Source organism: Astatotilapia calliptera, chromosome 7 (assembly GCF_964374335.1).
Source record: "Astatotilapia calliptera chromosome 7, fAstCal68.1, whole genome shotgun sequence".
Taxonomy (NCBI): Eukaryota; Metazoa; Chordata; class Actinopteri; order Cichliformes; family Cichlidae; genus Astatotilapia; species Astatotilapia calliptera.
In genome coordinates this window covers 27,224,657-27,244,885 of record NC_137428.1, presented here as the reverse complement: position 1 = coordinate 27,244,885, position 20,229 = coordinate 27,224,657, and the positions used below count along the sequence as shown (strand labels likewise).

The following is a 20,229-nucleotide window of genomic DNA, read 5'->3' as shown; positions in this document are numbered from 1 at the left end:
GTGCTTACCTGACCTGCTCTCCTACCTCGTTCTGAAAGAACATCCATTTTTAGGACGGTCAGATAGAATAAGACTAATAGGTAACACAGGATGCCCTTTATGTGTGTGTGTGCACATCTCTGTTTTAGTGCCTTTGCTTTTGGTCAATTTTATTCATGCGGCTCATGCATGACTCGCATTTACACACTCCCTGTCTCTCTTGTGGTGTGTGAAATCATAGTCAGTGGTTTGGTTTGATGTTTACAAGGCTGTACAACAGAAAGTTCCCTAGAGCATTAGCAGATCTTAAGACTTAAGACGTCCTTTTCATCAGTGGTCTCCTTTGTGTCGCTATCTTTCTCCAGTTTACCATTTACATTTCTTTTTCCAGTCTTGTCTTCATTTTTTCCTACTGTGCTTTTCTATTAAGTGTTTTTGCTTTGTTAAGTTCAAACTTTATTTGACCTTCACACAGTTCTGGTCTTATATGTGGAAACATGCATTCAGAGTAACCTTTGTGAACAGTTGGTAAGCAGCCCTGACAGTGAGATGGATGATGGATTTGGGGGTTCTTGACAGGATAGGACAATGATATTGCTCTGTGCTCAAACACACACACAAAAAATGAAGTACAACTTTGTAATAAACAGGTTCCCTGCCAAATAATACCAGGATATTCAAGTTTGGGTTTTTTCTTCCTCTTTCATTTTCAGAATTTCATCCTCTTCATTCAAAACCTCCACACACTTATTCGCCTTTGTTGTTAAGTACAGGTCACACTGGTTTCTACTTGCTATTCGAGACTGGCAATGGATGTTTGTGGGCAGGAATGTTGGACAAAAAATTATTTCAATAGGTAGTTGGCAGTAGATTTTTTTTTAATTAACAAAGGGTTTATAAATTGCAGCTAAAGCCTATTATAGATATATAGTCTAAATGCACAATTAGGGAACATTTAGGTTACCAAGCCTTTAAAAATTCATATGAATGAAACAGAGTCCAGGGGCATGTTCAGAAGGGGGGCATAGGGTGCCCCCAGCCCTTGGCTCTGTCGACGTGGTGTAAGCATGTAGCTGAGTTTGCTTTCAAAGCTGCAGAGTCATGGAAATGGCTGTAATCATGTTTTCTCTGTGAGGCACCAAAGCTAAAATCCATTCACAGTATTATTAGTAGTATTACTTACTTTTATGCTCATGCTAGTCTGATGTAGGGTTAAAAACTTCCTGAATTGTTAATAGTTGAGGGATTGGAGGGTTTGTTAGATTAAATGATCTTAAAGGTTAGAACTGAGATGGACACAAATTGAAAATACATATTTCTGTTACTGTTGCTGGAAATGCAATACAGCAATACAGCAGTACACGGGCAGTTATCTTTCTGTGTGTTTCAAGTACATTTGTACTATCTCCATCTCTCGTGTTGCCCTTAAATAATTCAAACAACCTTAAAACCAGTTCTTTACTTGTTCCTCAACTTGTTCTTTCTTCTTCTCATACAACAGAGACAAGAAATTTCTGAAATCTAAACTTTCATGCCACCCGCAGTGGAGAAACTGTGAGACTACAAAAACCGGATTGTTGAGACAAAGAGCCCAATAAAATGGCAGCAGGCTTGGCAGAATGTGTTTTATGCTTTTTGTGCGTGTGTGTTTCTCATTTGAGACCAAGAATATGGGGATGCAGACATTGTTTTGTGCCGTTGCTTCTTTATATCTGCATTTTTTAATAATGCACGATTAAAGAACTGCAGAGTCTCCTCCATCTGCATGAGCCCCTCGTGCTACAGTCAATCACAGATTTAGAGCGAATAAACTCATGTGGCTGGTCTCATTCCTTTCATCATATATAACATTTTCTTTCCCAGCAAGGTTTCTCTCTTCTAGCGTGTTCTAGTGTAATCAAATGTGGCTTTTAGTGTCATTTATTTGCCTACGTACCTTCACATTAGCATTAGTGAGTTTTTGGCTGCCACAATGTGTAATGTGTAATACTTCCAAATACATTCCATATATGAACTGAAAGGCAGAAACTGCATTTCAGGAGTCTTTTGTAAACATTATAAAAAATCTAATTATGCTCACCCAAATTGTCATTTTTTTTTCCTGGTGTTGTTTTATTTGATTTGATTTCTGCTCATTTTCCTCTTCAGTGGGTCCATAAACGCTCTAATGCATTTCTGTGATTACTTAATGCACACTGAACTGCTTAAGTGTGAAATGTGCGGCACATATTGCCTTGGCCTTTAACTGCAAAGTTAACACTTTTGATTGATGCTCTTTCAGCGAAAGTATAGCCAAAAGGTCCACTAATGCATACAAGGCCAAGTACTTCTGCCGCCATGTTTTTTTTCTCACACAAAACATTTACAGTGAGTGCCTCTACGTAGCAGCTGTAGGGTGATGCAGTGAAGTCATTCTTTTACTAGATTTACTAGGATTAAGTATTAGTAAGGTGGACCTCGAGCAAGTTCCTGAATCTATAGTAGCTGCAGAGGTGTTATTATATACCTGACCTTGTGCTCTAGCTGGCGAGACTCACACTGACTGAAACGTAACAACAATACAGTCTTATATCATTATTTTCCTGCCAGAACATTGAGTACGCTGACATTTTCTTCAGTCACTGAAAGGTGGGCCAGGTTGCTTTTGAACTTTAAAGTGCTTATCTAGAACCTCCTGCTCAGCAATACCTGCCCCAGAATCTCAATTCCTTTCACCCAGGTGACACACATATTATGTGTCAACTGTATCAAGCCAAAGCTCATATGCCATTCAGTATTCTGAATCAGCTCTTTTTTTATGTTTATTTTTGCCTCTCATCTTTCTAACCTTTGTACCACAGCAAAAGTGAACATTATGTCTCAATAGCAGATCTGCCCTCCAATATCCTTTTATATCCAGTTGCAGCCACCTGCCGTGAACACGGGTATTAAAAGCAACAAAATCGAACACAGTTGCTTCAGTTTTATTGGTAATGAAAAGAGGGCTGTCTGCCCGACATTTGCCAGGACATAAAAATATAAGGTAGCATTTATACGTAACCTTAAATTATAATGTCCACATAAGGGTAGGGTCTAAATATGGGAAGCATTCAGATATTGTAAGCAAACACATGAACAGCTTGTTTCCTCTAATATAGAAAAAAAGGCTTTTATGAAACCCAAGCCCTTGACGACCCCGCCTCAATGTGGGTGGGGTCGTCATATAACATTGACAGAAACACAACACAATAATGGCGATGGTATACCTGCTGCTAAACCAATGGTAAACGTCTACATCTCATCATTGGACCACAGCGTTGCCTCAATGCCAGGTTTCAAAAATGGCAGGTTTGATTCCTGTGAAGGAGTTGCTCTCAAGACCTATTGGCTAACGTCATTCCCTGACCAATCAGTGAATTGCAGTCTAATGAGGGGACAATTTCAGCCAATTTCCCATATATAACTATAGAAAACTCTAAAAACCAAGTCAAGTCAAAACCTTCCTTTCCGAGTGGAAATACTGGTGGAAATAAGAGATTGTAGAATCAGCGGAAACACCCTTCAACATTATTATGAGTATTAATGTTGCATGGTTTGTCCATCACAGGGACAAGTTTTTGGAATGGCACAAATATGACAGCCAGCTGATCCGAGCAGAGTCAGGCAAACCATTTTATATATTACATGTCTAAAAATATACATCTGAATATCAGATTTTTACATCACCAAATATCAGTCAAATGGGTCTTAAAAATCCTGTTTTTATGTTTTACCTTGTCTTGCTATAGCTCCTTGTTGCTCCTTTCTGATGAGTAGTGATCTAACCATTAAAACCGTTAAAAAACAGATTTGTCAGACCAGCCATCAGTTCACGGAAATTGAGGGTTTGAGCTGAAATGGATACCTGAGTGTGACGCACTGAGAGAAAAAGGAAGAGGATGGATTTAGCTGCAATTTAAACTCATGATACACAAGATCAAAAAATAACCTTCGGAAAGTTTTCATAATAAAATTGACAGAGCATATCTGAATTAATCGTGGTACAGGACTCTTGCAGTGCATGTTTCGACCTGTCATAAAAGCATTTATATTTTTAAAAATGATTGCATATAAATAAGAAACATCCAAGATCCTAATATTGTGCATACTGGCTCATTGTCAGCGAACAGCTGTTAATGATATTTGTTTTATTACAAAACAATGAGGCGGGGCGGGGATTCCCCACATTGTCGTCTACTGTTGTTTCCACCAAATACAGGGAAATTAAAGTGAAATTGCAAAAATCTGCCCCCCCAAAAAAAAAATTTTCCTGCAAATATTTAATATTTCAGGCTTTAAGGGGTTAATTTATATATATTACATAACATTTAAATTAATTATTTCACACCTGACTTGGTTTAGTCAGATGTTAGCAAAAGAATTAAAGTTTGCTCTCTGCCATTCAAACATCTTGCAATTAAAAAAATGCTGACAAATAGTGTCTAAATTTCTGTTAAGAGAAGGAAAACGGTTTTTCATTTGTTGGACGCACAAACAGTTGCACAGAAGCACAAAGCTCTTTTTGATCCTAAATATACAAATATGATTCAGTAGAGATCAAACTGAAGACGGTCTCAACATCTTTAGGGCACTTGAATATTTTCAGGTGCCTGGAGTGACGACTAAACTCTGTGTCTTCTGTTTCCCTTTCAGGACTGGCTGAGTAAGTTTGGGTACCTCCCACCGCCTGATCCTGTGACTGGCCAGCTTCAGACCAAGGAGGCCCTGACCAAGGCCATCAAAGCCATGCAGAAGTTTGGAGGGCTTAAGGAGACTGGAGTCTTGGGTATGTGGCTAGGTTGATTGCGAAGCTCTGCTCTACGGAAGGAGCACTATGGCTGGTTTTATATGTTCACTGATACCAGCGTATGTAAGAGTAAACGCCTGCGGAGGAAAATATAAGGTATGCCTTACAATAGAACGCATTCCTACCAACAGAAAAGCAACAGAGGCGAATCAATAACGCTTTGACACAATAACCACCGAACAATAAAAAGGTAGCTTTTATTTCAGTTCTTATGTACTGAAAAGCATTATATTGCACAGCTGTCTCCATGTCATGAGACACCTTGTAAGCATAAATCATTCTTGCTGCCGCACCACACAAAGCAGAATTACAGTACTGCTATGTACCTACTGTACTATATGTGATTGATAACACTGGTATGTCTGAAGCGGAGCAGTATATTGATTAGTGTGGGTTTTACTGTTCGCTCTCATGTGAGGCCCTCATAGTTTCCCGCGGTGCATATTGGCAGTCTCACTCACTCGCACAGACGGCAATTCTCCTCTACAAACAAAACTCTTTACAGGCTACTCCCTCGCACATACACAAATATAGAAGGTAGAGAACAGGATACTGTATGTGAATAATTTGCTAGCCTAAAGCGCTGCTTCTCAAACTGTGGGGCGTGGACAGCCATCTGAGGAACATGATGTGATGCTAGGGTGAAGCTGAACATATTTAATGAATATTTATTTAAGTAAGACTCAATTATTTGGGGTAATTATCAGTAAAATGACCCTTTTTTGTGCTTCTGTAGTGGGGAATGCCAGAAATAACTGTGGATTTGGAGGATGTTAAACTTCTTCCTGGGATGAGATACAGTCAATCAATCTTTATTAGAAACTCAAGATCCAAAAAAATGTATAAAGAAAAGAATCAGTGTCCTAGAAAAATACATAAAGTTACATAATATTGTTCGGTAACTTTGTGGTGATCTGTTGTTCAGACAAAGCATCACAGTTTCATTCAGACATACCCTCTACTTTATCAGAGATAGCTCCAGCGCAGGCACAGCATTTCCTATACTCGCAAGATTGAACAGATGGTTCAGGTATCAGCACAATCCATTTTAGTGTCTCGTCACTGTGCAGAAATGCTGCTGTGGTTGTGGTGGAATAAAAAGAGAAATGGGGTTCAAAACGTCTGTGACAGGTGCCTTCTCCTGGATGTCCATCCGAGTAATCTCCACGGGCCGCTCCAGCGTCTTGGCTCTGAGTCCGGGCAGCCTCTCTTTCTTAAAGTGGCCAAAAGGCCGTACAAGTTCTTGGAGGCCTGCTGACTTCTGAAATGCAGATCATGACTGCGCTACATGCGTATCCATAAATATCACTAGTTCTGACGTAATGCTATCACGACTTTTACTCAGTAAATGCCTGAAGGGGAAGTTGGGGAGCATGTATATGTTTTGGCCCAAATGGCTTCTTGCAGCCTTTTGTTCAGTCAGCTGTGTACGTATATGTGCTCATACAGTGTAACATGACTCTCAACTACTGAAGCATTCATTTTCAAACAGATGTTGAACAGTGATGGATCACATGTCCTTATTCATGCGCAAGCATAAAATGCATTCATACACTAGCTAATTAGTTTTCTCTAAAAATAACATGGTAACTGTGCCATGTATTTGAATTAGTTTATATATGTGCATGTATCTCTTCTGTCCTGCAGACCAAGAAACACTAGGGCTGATGAAAACACCCAGATGTTCTCTGCCTGACGTGTCCGAGACAGAGGGGACAGTGGGACGCAGGAAGCGAAGCTTGAACCCTCAGAACAAATGGAACAAGAGACATCTATCCTGGAGGTAGGGAAAATTAACAGGACGCTTTAAGGTCACACGCAAGCGTCGCCCAGATACAATAAAACCAGCGAGTCCACAGACGGTGAATCCTTATTTTCATTCCCAGTGAGAGTAGCTATGTTAAGGCAGTAATGTATAATACAAATATGAAACCTAAATAGGAATCATCCTAATGATCAAAATAAATTCCCTCTTTCTTCAGATGTGATGCTTTTATCTGTCTGTAACCATATAGATAAATATTAGCTTTAAGGGATTTTTAGAGGTTTGTATGAATTTCAAGTCCTGCAAATGATGCATGATCCTTTTTTTTAGGACCTAGACCTTATTCTGTAAACCAGGGGTCCCCAATCCCAGTCCACGAGGGCCGGTGTCCCTGCAGGTTTTAGATCTCACTCTGGGTCAACACGCCGGAATCACATGATTAGTTCATTACCAGGCCTCTGGAGAACTTCAAGACATGTTGAGAAGGTAATTTATCCATTTAAATCAGCTGTGATCGATCAAGGACACATCTAAAACCTGCAGGCCCTCGTGGACTGGGATTGGGGACCCCTGCTGTAAACGGTTACAAACCACTGAAAGCTTAGAAGTGCACCCAGCTCGTGAGGCTGGAAGGAACATGCCACTGGAAACATTTGCTACTTATATTTGACTGTTTTAACTATAATATAGTAAAAATCCTCTCTCAGTCTATTTAAAATGATTTCCCATCTGTGCATGCTTTATTAGAACAGATTAGATGTCCCTTATTAAAGTGGAAAACTTTGGTGTTTTTAATTGACTGAGAGTATTTTGTAAAAATAAATAAATAAAAAGAATACATCGAACTTAATATAATCAGTAAACGTGTCTTTCTTATTAGATCATACACAAACCTTTGTGTAAATTATTCATAAAGTTTTCATAAATGAGACAGGGCTTTTATTTTTTTTAAGTCTTCAGATTTAATACCGATGCCTTTTTTATAATTCCTAAAGAGAAGGGTCACAGTCTGCTGTTTATACAGTACATGATAAGATAATATGGGCATGTTAAAAGCAGCTGGGCCATCTGTCAGGGATCCAGCTTAGTGTTAAACAGCAGAGGAGGAGGCGGTGAAACATATGGTTGGCCTGAGCTGGTTCGCACACGCCATCGGGAGATGATCTAAGGTAGGTGGTGTGTCAGCCGGTTTGTTTTAATCTGTGTGTGCTGTGCAGCAATAGACATCAACCTAAAGAGCAGTGCAGGGGAAGGGAAAACGAATAAATAAACATTTTGGTACTACATATGCACACATAAACAAAGAGTAACACCCACGCTCTTCACTCCCATGTGTGGCTGGATTTTTTTCCCTTTAGAGATGGGAGGTCTTTTGATAAATATCCCCGAATCACCCTCTGCTTATTCTCACCCACTGATATTGCTGTGATATTGGCCTGCAGTGAAGCTGCTGATGGAAGGAGTCAGCCAAATTATTATTTTATATATGACATATTGGCAACGCTATACTTTATTATATAGGGTTGGAATGGAGGTTGTGGAGTTGCTAGTCTAAGTATTAATATTTTAAAATGGAAGAGAATAACAAATAAAAATTTGTCACAGTTTATCAGTAGAAATGTCTTAAAACTGCATTCTGTCTAATAGCCTGCAGGGGGAGACTCTTCTGCCTGCAAAAAGAAGTCAGTTTGTATAAAGGTCTGAGGGAAAATGACTCCGCTGCTCTCTTAATCTATTATTAATGCATTCGTGTCCTCTGAGTTACAACGCTTAATTGACACAGAATGAGATTCAGTTTGTAAATTGTGGCCCGGTTTAGGTAAAAACAGATGAGAAAGCAGGGTATGCTTTGTGACTAAGCATGCTTTTCCTTCCCTTGATGGCCTAACTGCTCAAATCAAGGCTTTTCAAAAGATTCACACACCAATGAGCAGCAGCAAGGTGTCTGCGTGAACTTAAAATACAGTCTATGCATGTAGTACAAGTACAGATTTTACACTTGATTTTAGACATGATTTTACGTTTGCGTTATAGAGCTTGAGAACAGGCTCAAAAACAGTTGAGGCTGGTACTGCTTTGTGCTACTTTCATAGGATTTTGCAGGTACAAACTGTTTTTTGACAGCTGATTTCTAATTATTTGTAATAATTAGATAAATACAACATAAATATCAGTATGTGCATATGAATAAAGTAGCAAAATATATGTGAATGTTAATCAAGGGTTTACACAAAGGTTTCTTTGTGTATGATCTGTTGGGTAAACAACTATTGGTTGGCCAAGTGTTTTTATGTCACTTAGCATACAGTAGTTATAAGTTTTGCTTTAGGGAGAGTGTGGCATGCAGGACAGATGGGCCACAGCATCCTGCAGAAGGATGATGAAACAGGCAGGGTAATAGATCTAAGGTAGGACAGAAGGAAAGCAAAATGAAGCAAGAGGTGGTTGGAAAGCAGGACATCGGGGCACTTGAGGATTGAAGAAACAGGTCGATAAGCAGGAATTTTCCACTGGTGGGAGGGCTGAGCGCGCAAAAGGGACTGTGGGTGAGCCGTGATACTTAATAGCAGAACAGAAAGTAAAGCAGTGTGTAAAACGGAGTTAGCAAGATGAAGATGTCTGGGTAATTGTGAGCTGCACAGTGAAGTATTTGATTATAACCAATGTCATCCAGCCTTTTTCTTAGCTGTGTATCCAGTTCAGGGTCATGGGTGGGTGGATAGCTCGTCAATATAATATTTTTTTTTTCAAAGATTAGCTTTTATCTAAACTTTATGAAGAAAGCTTTATTTTCACCGTGTGGTAGTGTGGCCCTAGATGTAGACCAGTCGATCCATCGGCCTTTCGACTACGCCCACAGCAAGGCTGATATTTGTGTTTAGGAAGGAATTTTTTGTTTGTTTGTTTGATTAGAACACGAACTATGATAAATTTAGTGAGTCATTAATTTCGATTCCACCAGTGAAGTAGTACTGCGTAGCCAGCCCACATTTTAAAAGGTGTGAGAGCCAAATGTGACGTAGTGTTACATTTCCAAAAAGTGAAAAGTGTAATTTCCGTGGAAGAAAATTGTGCCAGGAGCTTTCCACTTTGCTACATTAATAACAGATTACTAACTCAAGTTGATGTTGGAAAATCATCCAGACTTTATTCCCAGGGATTACAGGTCAGGTTTATCCAGCCAGAATCAGCTGAGGAAAGTAAGCTTCTTCAGCAGGTTTGTGGCAGCAAAAGCAGCTGCTCAGACTGCAAGACGGATGAGTTCAGGTGGATGAATCACTTGTCACCGGAGGCAGAAAGGTTACAGCTTTTTGATAACAAATTACCTGGTGACTTTGTCCCTGTGGCATCTCCTTGTTGAAATAATCCTCAGTTCACTTGGGGCTTTCGGTCAGAGATACAGCCTTTTTTTCAGGGGTGGGGTGGGTGAGGATGTAACTGCACATGGGTGGGTGGTTTAGGGGGACAAGTGGGGTGGGGGTGGTCCGCATAAGGTCTCAGATGACCTGGAAAAAGCAGTTGGCCGCAATCCAGCAGCACACCGCATTGAAACCATGGAGTCAACATCTGCTTCTGGGGACCGGCATGCACATAGCTGTGAGGTCCTGCTGTTTTATGACTGGAACATTTTTGCTTTTTTTCATATCACTCAGTCTCTCTTTTTACTCTGCTTCTCTCCATCCTGCTGCTGCAAACCTTCTGCTGTCAATCACCTGCTTTATGCTGCCTCCAGCCTGGCCCTAGTTGGCTCTGTGAAATAAGGCAGCTTCTTTTTCAGTCCAGTGAAGCCACCTTTCTACTCGCAGCTCTCACATTTGTGTAGCACCATAACGCAGCCAAGATGTACTGAAAATTGAGATGTACAGACTTGGTGTCTTTTAAAAAGAAGAGGAAAAGAAAAAAGAAAAGAAACAGCCTCTGGCTTCTGCCGAGAAACAGATGGGGCAATTATTCAGGTTTTATTATAAATGCCTGTGGATTATTTGTTGATTTCAGATTCATTCACATCTAAAGAGGCTTCCATATTGCATGGTTTATCAATAAAGCTACACAGTAAATTGATATAATATTCTATATAGAACAACTGCCTCAGGCATTGGAGTTACCACTGACATTTTTCATCCAGGTATTTAGCTTAATGTAAAAAATGCACGGATCACTGCTTGCTTCTGTATTGATTTGTGTGCCAACTTTTTCTTTTTTGCCGTGATATTATGCTTCGTATAATTATCCGACTTGGAAAATCACAAATTCAAACAGTCTGGTATTTTTTGCCATCTCTGTTTAGCACCAAGGTCACCGTTTTGTTGACTCGAGAACATTTAGGTTCATCGCCAATAAATGAAGCAAAGAGTCACTGTCCCAGTCACTTGTTCCTCGATGGGATCTTAGACAATTAAAAACTCTAAAACACTGTTAAAGCAGAATCTCAATAGAAAAAGGCAATATATTGTAATTGAACTTCCTTTTTTCTCAGTCCAGTATTACTCTGGGACAATATTGCATAATGGAGTTTGTAATGGCAAAACTAATTTCCTTCCTCATTACATATTTATGACTTAGATTCGCTAAAGACTTTGAAGAAATGCTATTTCACAGCCATTTTTCAAAGAATGAAGTTTTCCGTTTGCTAGATGAGATGTAAAGCTTGAAAATGGGAAAACATCTTAAATCCCCTCAACCATTTTATTTACATGGCATCCAGGAGGGTGATCACATTACTCTGCAATGAGTAACTTTTCCATTTTCTTGTCATTATGTCCATTATCTTAAATTATGAGAAGTTCATCTCACTGCAATACACATGGAGCCAATTAAAGATGTTAATGTATGTATAATATATCTGTCATGGTTGGTGAATGCTTTGGACCCAGGGTGCAGACCTGAAGCCAAATTAACCCTTTATTTAAGTGAAATTGGGACGATCCAACAAGCAGCAGTAACCCAAATCAAATACTAATAGCAGGGATAATTAGGTAATTAGTTAGTTAATTAGTTAATTAGCATGAGGCAATTACGAAAAGAAGACACAGGTGAAGAGAGTCAATGAATGAGACAAGGAGAAGAAAATCCAAACACAATGCACAGAAGATTATCTGGTAAAAGACTGAAGCAGGAAGTAACTAAACAGGGGACACAGGAACGCAAACTTGACAAGGAAGGGCGGGAAAAAAACCTCGGGGAAAAAACAATAAGGAAACTCAACCAAAGAAAATAGAAAATAAGCTTAGAATATGAAGAACAATATATAGAACAGAGCATACAAGGAATATAATAACGCACAAAAATAAAATATTAAACTCCAAGCTTGACTCCAAGCAAAGACCTGTCAGTTATTTGCTGTTTTTCCTCCTTAAACTACTTTTGAGCTGCTTGTGTCTTACTAGGCAGGTTTAAATTAGCCCAACTAAATGCGTTTACCACTAATGCAGAACTTAACAGTCTTGTTACTGATTTACAGGGGAAAAGTGTAACACTACAGGGGAATTACACTCAGGGTGTAATTAAATTGTCTTTGAAATTACAATGAAATTAAATTTACTTACAAATACTTACAGGTAGGTAAGCTAGAGTAAGGGGCTAACAACTAAGTTTATTTCACAGGAAACAATTTGTACAATTTCATAATGATTTTGCAGAAAATCAGTCAGTGTTTTCATAAATCACATGGTAAATATGCTATACTTTTGGGCTAGGTATAGATATGGATGATAATAGTTATAGGATAATAGCTATAAAAACGTCTGATTAATCCAATCCATAATACAACCCAGACCCAGAAAAATGCAGTGTACTTAAGATGCGGAAATATTGTTTGTTTTTCCCCAATATTACCAAGAAACTGCACAGTACTTAAAAAACTACTTAAATTTACTTACAATTTAATTATTTTTTATTGCCTGTAAAATACATGAAGTTATGTGCTACTTAAAAGTACTTAAAGTGTGTCTTTTTTATTTGTTTCCTATTATTATAGCTACCAAATTTACATATTTGTAGATGAAAATAATTATTATTATAATTTTATATCTAATCCATTGAAATTACTTTTAATTACAGGGAAATTACACCCTTTGTGCGGGCCATACTATAAAGTGTTACAAACTGAGCTTTATATATATATATATATATATGTATATATATATATATATATATATATATATATATATATATATATATATATATATATATATAGATGGGGAAATAAATCTCGAGTGAGAATACTTGAGTGCCGGATTGGTGTTTGAAAAGCTGTTTTTTAAGCAGTAATATTCTGTGTGCTTTTATGATTTAAACATGATCACATCTATAAATCTAATGACTGAATGCCTGAAGATAAGCTCGGCTACTTGCATATATGATTTCTTCGCTTGCTTACACTCGTTTCTCCATCATTCGCTCCCCTCTCTTTGTTTTCCCTTCAACTATCCTCTGCCCGCCACTTAAGCTCCGCAGCAAAAGATCCACAGCCTGTCCAGCACTGCCTGCTCAGTGTGCACTTTGATGTTAGCAGTTCTTTCTAAACCTGTTCTGTTTGATTGATGTGTAAACGTCTGACAGTACACTCCGTTCTCAGGTATTTATTTGTGAGTCGATGATGCACACTCAGGAGCTCTGTTGCTGCTAAACAGCCCTTCAGCCGCTAAGCCTCTGATGACTACTGTTATACGCTGCTGCCAAAAACTCTTACATCTGCACTTTTTGTTGTTGTTTTGTTTTTACAAACTGCTGGCTCATGCGCTTATCACTCTGTAACTGCTCGTGAGTCACGGTCTGACGATTTCAAGAAAACAGACATTTACGGCACGATCACACGGCCGTTATCTTGATCATCCACAAGCTTATTTTTTCAATGCTGACCTGAAAAATCCTTCAGTGATACGTGTGATTCCATTACTGCCCTTAAAATCCCAACCTGATGCTTTGAACACATTACACATTGAACAACTCGGGCGGAATGGATCGTGGTTATATGTGAATATAGATAACACTATATATTGCACCCAGGCTACGACCTTTTCTTTTCTCAGATGGTGCCATTAATCTTAGCACTGCAGGGATTGGAAAGTGATGATAATAAGTCCTCCCTAAGGGAGACTGATCTCTTTACAGGTGGATGTGAGAATTGAAGTGTGGTTTAATGAGCAGCTGCGGCAGAATTAGTAATGAGTGTTGGCATAGCTTTCAGGTGGTGTTTGGGGCCATGTGGCAGCAGATATGATGCCAAAAAAAGTCTGTAGACCGCACAGCTACAAATAACAGCCAGACTCAAAGTGTGATTCTATAATTTAATATCCTCCCTGCAATTAAAAAAAGGGGAAAAAGGAGGGCGAATGAAGAGTTTTTATCCCAGCTTATCTGGTGTTGGAGACATGCATGTGTGTTTAATTTGTATGAAGATATATTAAATACTTTTAAAAAGTGTATACATTACACATTTCTAAGGTCCCTATAATGCCCAGGCTCTTTGTCTACGGTACTGTCACTATCAGTTTCAAAAACACACGAGTTGATCCTTTTGTTTTTTAGTTGAATCTATGAAAAGTGTCAAAGATGGTTTAACAGGCATAAAATAGTATTTTTTCACCAGCAAGGTGATTCCCAAAGATATGTTAGTCTGCATATTTCAGCACGGTGTGCAGTGTGTCTGTAAAAAATATTGAGACAACTGGAGGACAAAAGAATTCGTAGCAGATGAACAGTAGCTGAAAGTCATATCCTTAAGAAACAGGACAAAATCCAGCAAAGACCTGACACAGGAACTGAGAGATGCATCTGGTGTAACATTTCATCCATCTACAGCAGATTGGTGTCTCTCAAGAAGCCATTCTTAAGAAAGGGAAACATGGAGAAAACACTTGGGTATGCTAAATTACAGAGGACTTGGACTGAAAATCAGTGGCAACAGAGAAATCCCAGTTTGATTTTTTTTTTCATCATTGTCAGCATGTACAGAGGAGGTCAGGAGCAAGGTCTGCAGATATTTGTAAAAAGAATAAATAAATAAAATAAAAAGACTGATGCGCTGTCAGTGTTTAGGGTTGTATTTCAACCTGTGGTGTTGGGGATTTTGTCAAAATTGATGGAATTATGAACACAGAAAAGTATCATCTGATTTTGATTCACCATCCAGTACCATTTGGAAAGCATCTGATTGGTATTGATCCCAAACACACTGTCATTGCAGGAAAAGCATACCTGGATAGAAAAACACATCATGGAGCTCTATCAGTCAAAGACTGGCCTCCCCAGCTCCCCACAACAGAACAACTGAAGCAGTGTAGGATCATCCTGGCAGAGAACAAAGAAGGCCTGGAGAAGTATTCTTGAAGACTACTTTAAAAAAAATTACAAGACCTATACTGCAAATGTGTCAATAAACCATTGCATATATTTCCCATTTCCATGGCAAAATATAAAGAAATGAGGGGTGGCTCAAGAATTTTGCATACTACTGTGAAAGGAAAATAGTTACCCTCAAATGTTAATCTAAACATACTCAGTCAGTTTACACAGCTACTGAGCAAACTACCCAATCACTTCTGATTTAAATGAAGTGAGTGATACATTAACCCGATATGACTTTACCTGGGTGGAAAATCTGTGAATCTCTTTGAGGTAAATTTTCCAAAAAGTAAAGTTAAGCTTGGGTGTGTTGTAACTGTATCATAAAGCCCCTACACTGACATGGATTTATTGAGGCCAAGGTGTTTAATAAACATCATGAAGGTGTTTACTCAGACAAGATGGACTACAGAGAAATGACAACCGCCTCATTTTTATGCCCCTTTGCACCATACTGTATGTAAACACAAGCATCACCCAGAGACTCCTCAGTTCATCTGAGATGCTGGGCAGGAATGCTCTGACCTTGGTGGACTTACCTGCAATTAGCACATATACACAGACCCATACACACTCACTCACTTACAGCTCGATGCTACGCACACATTTGGATATTTGGACACTTACACACCGTCGCGCTTCCCCATCTTTCATTCTCACAAACATCCACCCAAACGCGCAGACATACACAATCACCCACCCTCGTCTGTTTGAATTAGGTCTAATAAGCAGGTGAATTGTCTGTGGAGGCTGAGCCATTTGCAGTGACCTTGGCTAACTGTGGTTAGCAGTGAGGCTCAGATGCTCAGGCAGCATGAACAAATGGACTGCACAGCCACATTTTCCCAAATAAATCAAGGCAAGAAAAATTCTGCACTACTGTACACTGCAAGTTTCCCCACAGAATAGATGATCCGATTAGATTTTGAGGTGACTTTGCTGCATACATTTGCATATTAATAAGGAAAATCCCATTTTCAAGCTGCTATTTCCTTATTGCTTTAAACATTGTTAATGCCGACCATGTGTTTTGCGACAACATGTTGATATAGACATATTTGCTAATTAATGAACCCATTCGCATCACTGGATGTGTTAAAGGCATTGTGATAACAGCAGAACAGGCAGCTCAAGTGTTCGCTGCAGTGAGGATCAGGAGTAAATATCTCTTGATATGGGCTGAAACTATTAATGTTAGCTGTCAAGTCCTCGAAGGGATTTCATCAGAGAGGTGTGATGTTATAGGTGATAGTTTCTGTTTTAGACTTAAGGGATAAACATGCTCCATATTCATTATTACTCCACTGGATATTTTTTCCCCTGCCAAGTTACAAACCAAGGTGAATATAGGTTTTCATATGTTTTGTGCGTGTAGTATCAGGATCACACAAAAACACTACAAAACCGGATATCGTGAAACGTGGTGGGAATGTGAAACAGGGAGAAAATGAATCAGGATCACTTTTTTTTTAAATGACAAGACATTGGTGTTGACTGAGGATGCACTTTCAGAGCGCCCGTCTAGTTTATACAAGGGTATAAAGAAAAATCATTAAAGAGATTCAGTGCTATTAACCCTCTGAGACTTAAAGCCTATTTTATAGTACTGCAGTTGTGTCCATCTGCGTAGGTATTTGCCTACGCAGATGCTGTGCGGATGGGTACTGTATGCAGCCTACGCAAACGTGCCTGTGTGCAGACCAAGGTCAAATACTGATGTTGAAAGGTTCACTGAGATTTTTTTTTAAACAGCTTGAGAAGCGCAGACTTGCCTGCATTGGGCACTTTTCATTGTTTTTTATCACTCGTATTCATTTCAGCTATTTTATAACTTCTTTCTTCTCCGCGGCTGGTCGCTGTGAATCGCTACAACAAGGTAGACGAAGGTTCGTAAACCAGCGTGTTACGCTATGCATACTTGGGACCAACAAAAAAGCATGCTTAAACCACGAATCTTCGTCATTGATGACCCAATCACAGCATGTGATGCAACATGGGGGAAAAAGTCAAAACCTTTGATTTGTTTAAGCTAAAATTTAAATACATCTAAATTAACATGCGTAACAGCACAAATGCTTTCATTTATTTATCTTTTAGTTCATTTTCTATCAGTTTTGAACTTGATGATGTTAGACTGTATTGTGGGTTAGAAATGGTGCTACTAATCCACAATAGTACAATAAAAAACTTGAATACAATTAAACTGGGTTTATTATTGAAACTGTCAATCAGTCACAATTAGCAGAGCGTTATGGCAACAGGCCAAAGAGCAATTTCTGCTATCTGATTGGCCAGGTCGTTCCCATCCAGCCAGCCAGCTGATCCCAGCCACCACAGGGCGAGAGGTTTAGTACACCCTGGACAATTCACCAGCCTGTCGCAGGGCCAAAACTGTGTGTTGTTTATTTGCAATTTATGCATTTAAAACTGTTTTAGAAATCAAAATGTTCAAACATAGTTTTGAGGTTTGCAGAGGCATCAATTTTGTTTCCCATAAAGGTCAGTTTTTCCTTGTCTCGAAAACATAGGGTTAGGTTTTGGGGGCTAGGAGTGAGGTCATCATCAGTGATGACTTAGACCTCAGGGTACTGAAAGCTTACTTTAAAATGCAAAAAAACTTACCATACCTTAGCCTAACTGTCCCTTCCCTTACTTTACTTAAATTTGGCAGCTGTCCCCTTCAGATTAGTCTCCATGTGCATCTCTTAACCAGCACGACTGCTATTTTTCACGCTGCTCCCAGAAGTTAAAGAACTAATTATAGAGGACTGTAGTGGATTTGTACTGTGTATACTGCAGCTGTCATGACTGTAAGATTGAGAACCTCATGAGGAAATCATTTGTTACTTATACAGCTACCATTTTTTGGTTGAAATTGTGCTTAATTAGGAGGCATGTTTATTACACTTCCTAGCCACATACTCAACTTTTAGCTCTGTTTTGTCCTCTACCAGCTATTGAGAAGAAGTCTCTGTTTGTAATATCTCAGTGCTACTGTTTATGTAGTGGGTTTTTAGAGCTTTCTTTGCTGAAAACAGCTGCTGAAAACAGCCTTGGCCAAACACAACACTATCAGAGCAGAGTGTAAACTCAACAGTAGAGTTGCCAGCTACAAAATAGTTTTATTGAACTAAAACTGTCTTGTCCATCATAGTACAAAACAAAAAATACCAGTCCCAATAAAGACTGGATAAAAGATAGGCGGTGATAAATGAAAACAAAACTGAAACAGAACCTGCACATGTGTCTTGAGAAGTGATTTAAAGGATTAGAGAGACCTCGCTGCTCTGATTGCTGTGATCTCCTCTGGCAGGTGTTCAGGAGGTTGCCTGACTGTAAAGGTCCAGTGACCGTGAGCTATGATCTGAATCGTCTGAACAGCTGCTTCTCCAGCTCATGTGGGGATGAAAGGACTGAATGTAGCTTGAAAGGTTTTGTGACTCAAGTTATCAGAAAACACTTAGCAGGTCCTGAGGAGAGCAAATGCTTTAAAGATGGGTGAAAATAAGCTCTCATGAGGTCACAGTTTCAAACTTTGTTGGATATGTTTCCTATATTGATTCATTTTGAAAGTGTACTTGCTGGGTCACAGGGCATAGTTGTTTTCCTAAGAGTAAAGGTAGCTACAGACCTTTCACACCATAGTGTGTAGAAACGGTACATCCATCCGGCATTCATGTTAAGCACTGAATACTAGCTTATAGTTTGCTTGCTATAGAGAAATATAGATGGGGATAATTTTGCCTACTTTATGTTAGAAATATGCTCATTTAAACCAGTGCAAAAGCACTCGCCCCTAAATTCTCATTAATGTTTGAGTTAATAATGTTTAACCCAATGGAAAAGCACTGCCAGAAATATTAATGGAGCCTCATGAATGACTTTGTTTTGCTGGGAATATTAGCAAAAAACTCAGAAAAACAAAAGTACAATGAAAAAGAGGAAGGCTGGCATTAAAAAAAACAAGTTTGAAAATCACTGCAGCAAAAAAAAATAACTTTGTTGTTCATTTATCTTTTTTTCCATTCGTAGAATTGTTAAGCACAACCGTAACATGAAACTTTATACCTTACCTGTATATAGACCCCACACATGAGGCTGTTTATTCTTTCAAAATGTTGAAGCATCTCATATCTTTTCATCTCCTTGTAATAAAAAAAGAAAAAAAACTGTTACGTTAATACATGATGCTTCTTTATGTTTGTTGGTATCAGCTGAGAAAGCAGCCAAAATATAGCTAAAAAAACACTATACTGGAATAAATGTAGTGAGATTTCACTGCTGTTATTCTGTGAAGCAGGAAAGGCCAAGGACCAAATCCTTTCATCAGAATTTGATACATTCACTTTATTGATGTAAATTAATGTGCGATATCCTTTGAAGTATATAAATAAATGAAATATGGATTAACTTAAATTTAAGATGGAAAAAAGGAGTGCAGAGTGCTTCATTTGGCACTCACACGAGTTAGATTTAGTGTACTATACTTTCATAAAAACAAGAATAAAATGTTCTTCTTTCAAAGAAGAGAGTTCACTTTCCCAGAAAAATGTTCTAATCAATAACACTAAAGCTGTACCAGAAGTCAGATGAAAAGAGTCGCCTATCTTGGCAGAGAAACTGAGTATTTCTAATGCAGCACTTCTTATACAGTACTATAAAGAGCAGCGACTCCACAGTGAAAAAGTAATGAAATGTTGCTGTAAATCATGAAAGATCAAAAAGGAGATTCTGATTAGTCTGATTAACAGAGTTCATAAAAACTATATTACTTTTCAGTATTTGACAGATATAAACGATATTTCTGTAAAACGTCTTCATGATGTGTAAAAAAAAAAAAAAAGAAAAGAAAAGAAAAAGAGGAAAGAAAAGAAATCTAAAAAAAAAGTCTTGAAAGGTTTGGTGGCATTTGAAATGAAGAACTCGATCTATACTGTGGATAGATCGATCCATCTATTTCACATTCTTTCTCAGCATATATGTGATCTCTGTTTTCTCTCACAGAGTCAGGACCTTTCCTAAGGATTCGGCTTTACTGGGCAGGGACACTGTTCGAGCCCTCATGTACTACGCCCTGAAGGTCTGGAGCGATATTGCGCCCCTTAACTTTCATGAAGTAGCTGGCAGTGATGCAGATATTCAAATCGACTTCACTAAGGCTGACCACAACGATGGATACCCCTTTGATGGGCCGGGTGGCACAGTGGCACATGCCTTTTTCCCTGGAGAGAGGTTTACTGCTGGGGATACACACTTTGATGATGACGAGGCCTGGACCTTCAGGTCACCAGGTAAGGAACACACTTTATTAGCT

The 20,229-nt window shown here is 38.8% G+C and overlaps 1 protein-coding gene across 1 annotated transcript in view; it reads left to right on the top strand.

The window, feature by feature from the left end:
- Nucleotides 1–20,229, top strand: part of mmp17a (matrix metallopeptidase 17a) — a 100,129-nt gene that overhangs the window by 57,138 nt on the left and 22,762 nt on the right. The window contains exons 2-4 of the mRNA XM_026174043.2: nt 4,651–4,783; nt 6,452–6,587; nt 19,920–20,206. Coding sequence (XP_026029828.2) covers nt 4,651–4,783; nt 6,452–6,587; nt 19,920–20,206 — 556 coding nt within the window. The remainder of the gene's footprint in view (nt 1–4,650; nt 4,784–6,451; nt 6,588–19,919; nt 20,207–20,229) is intronic.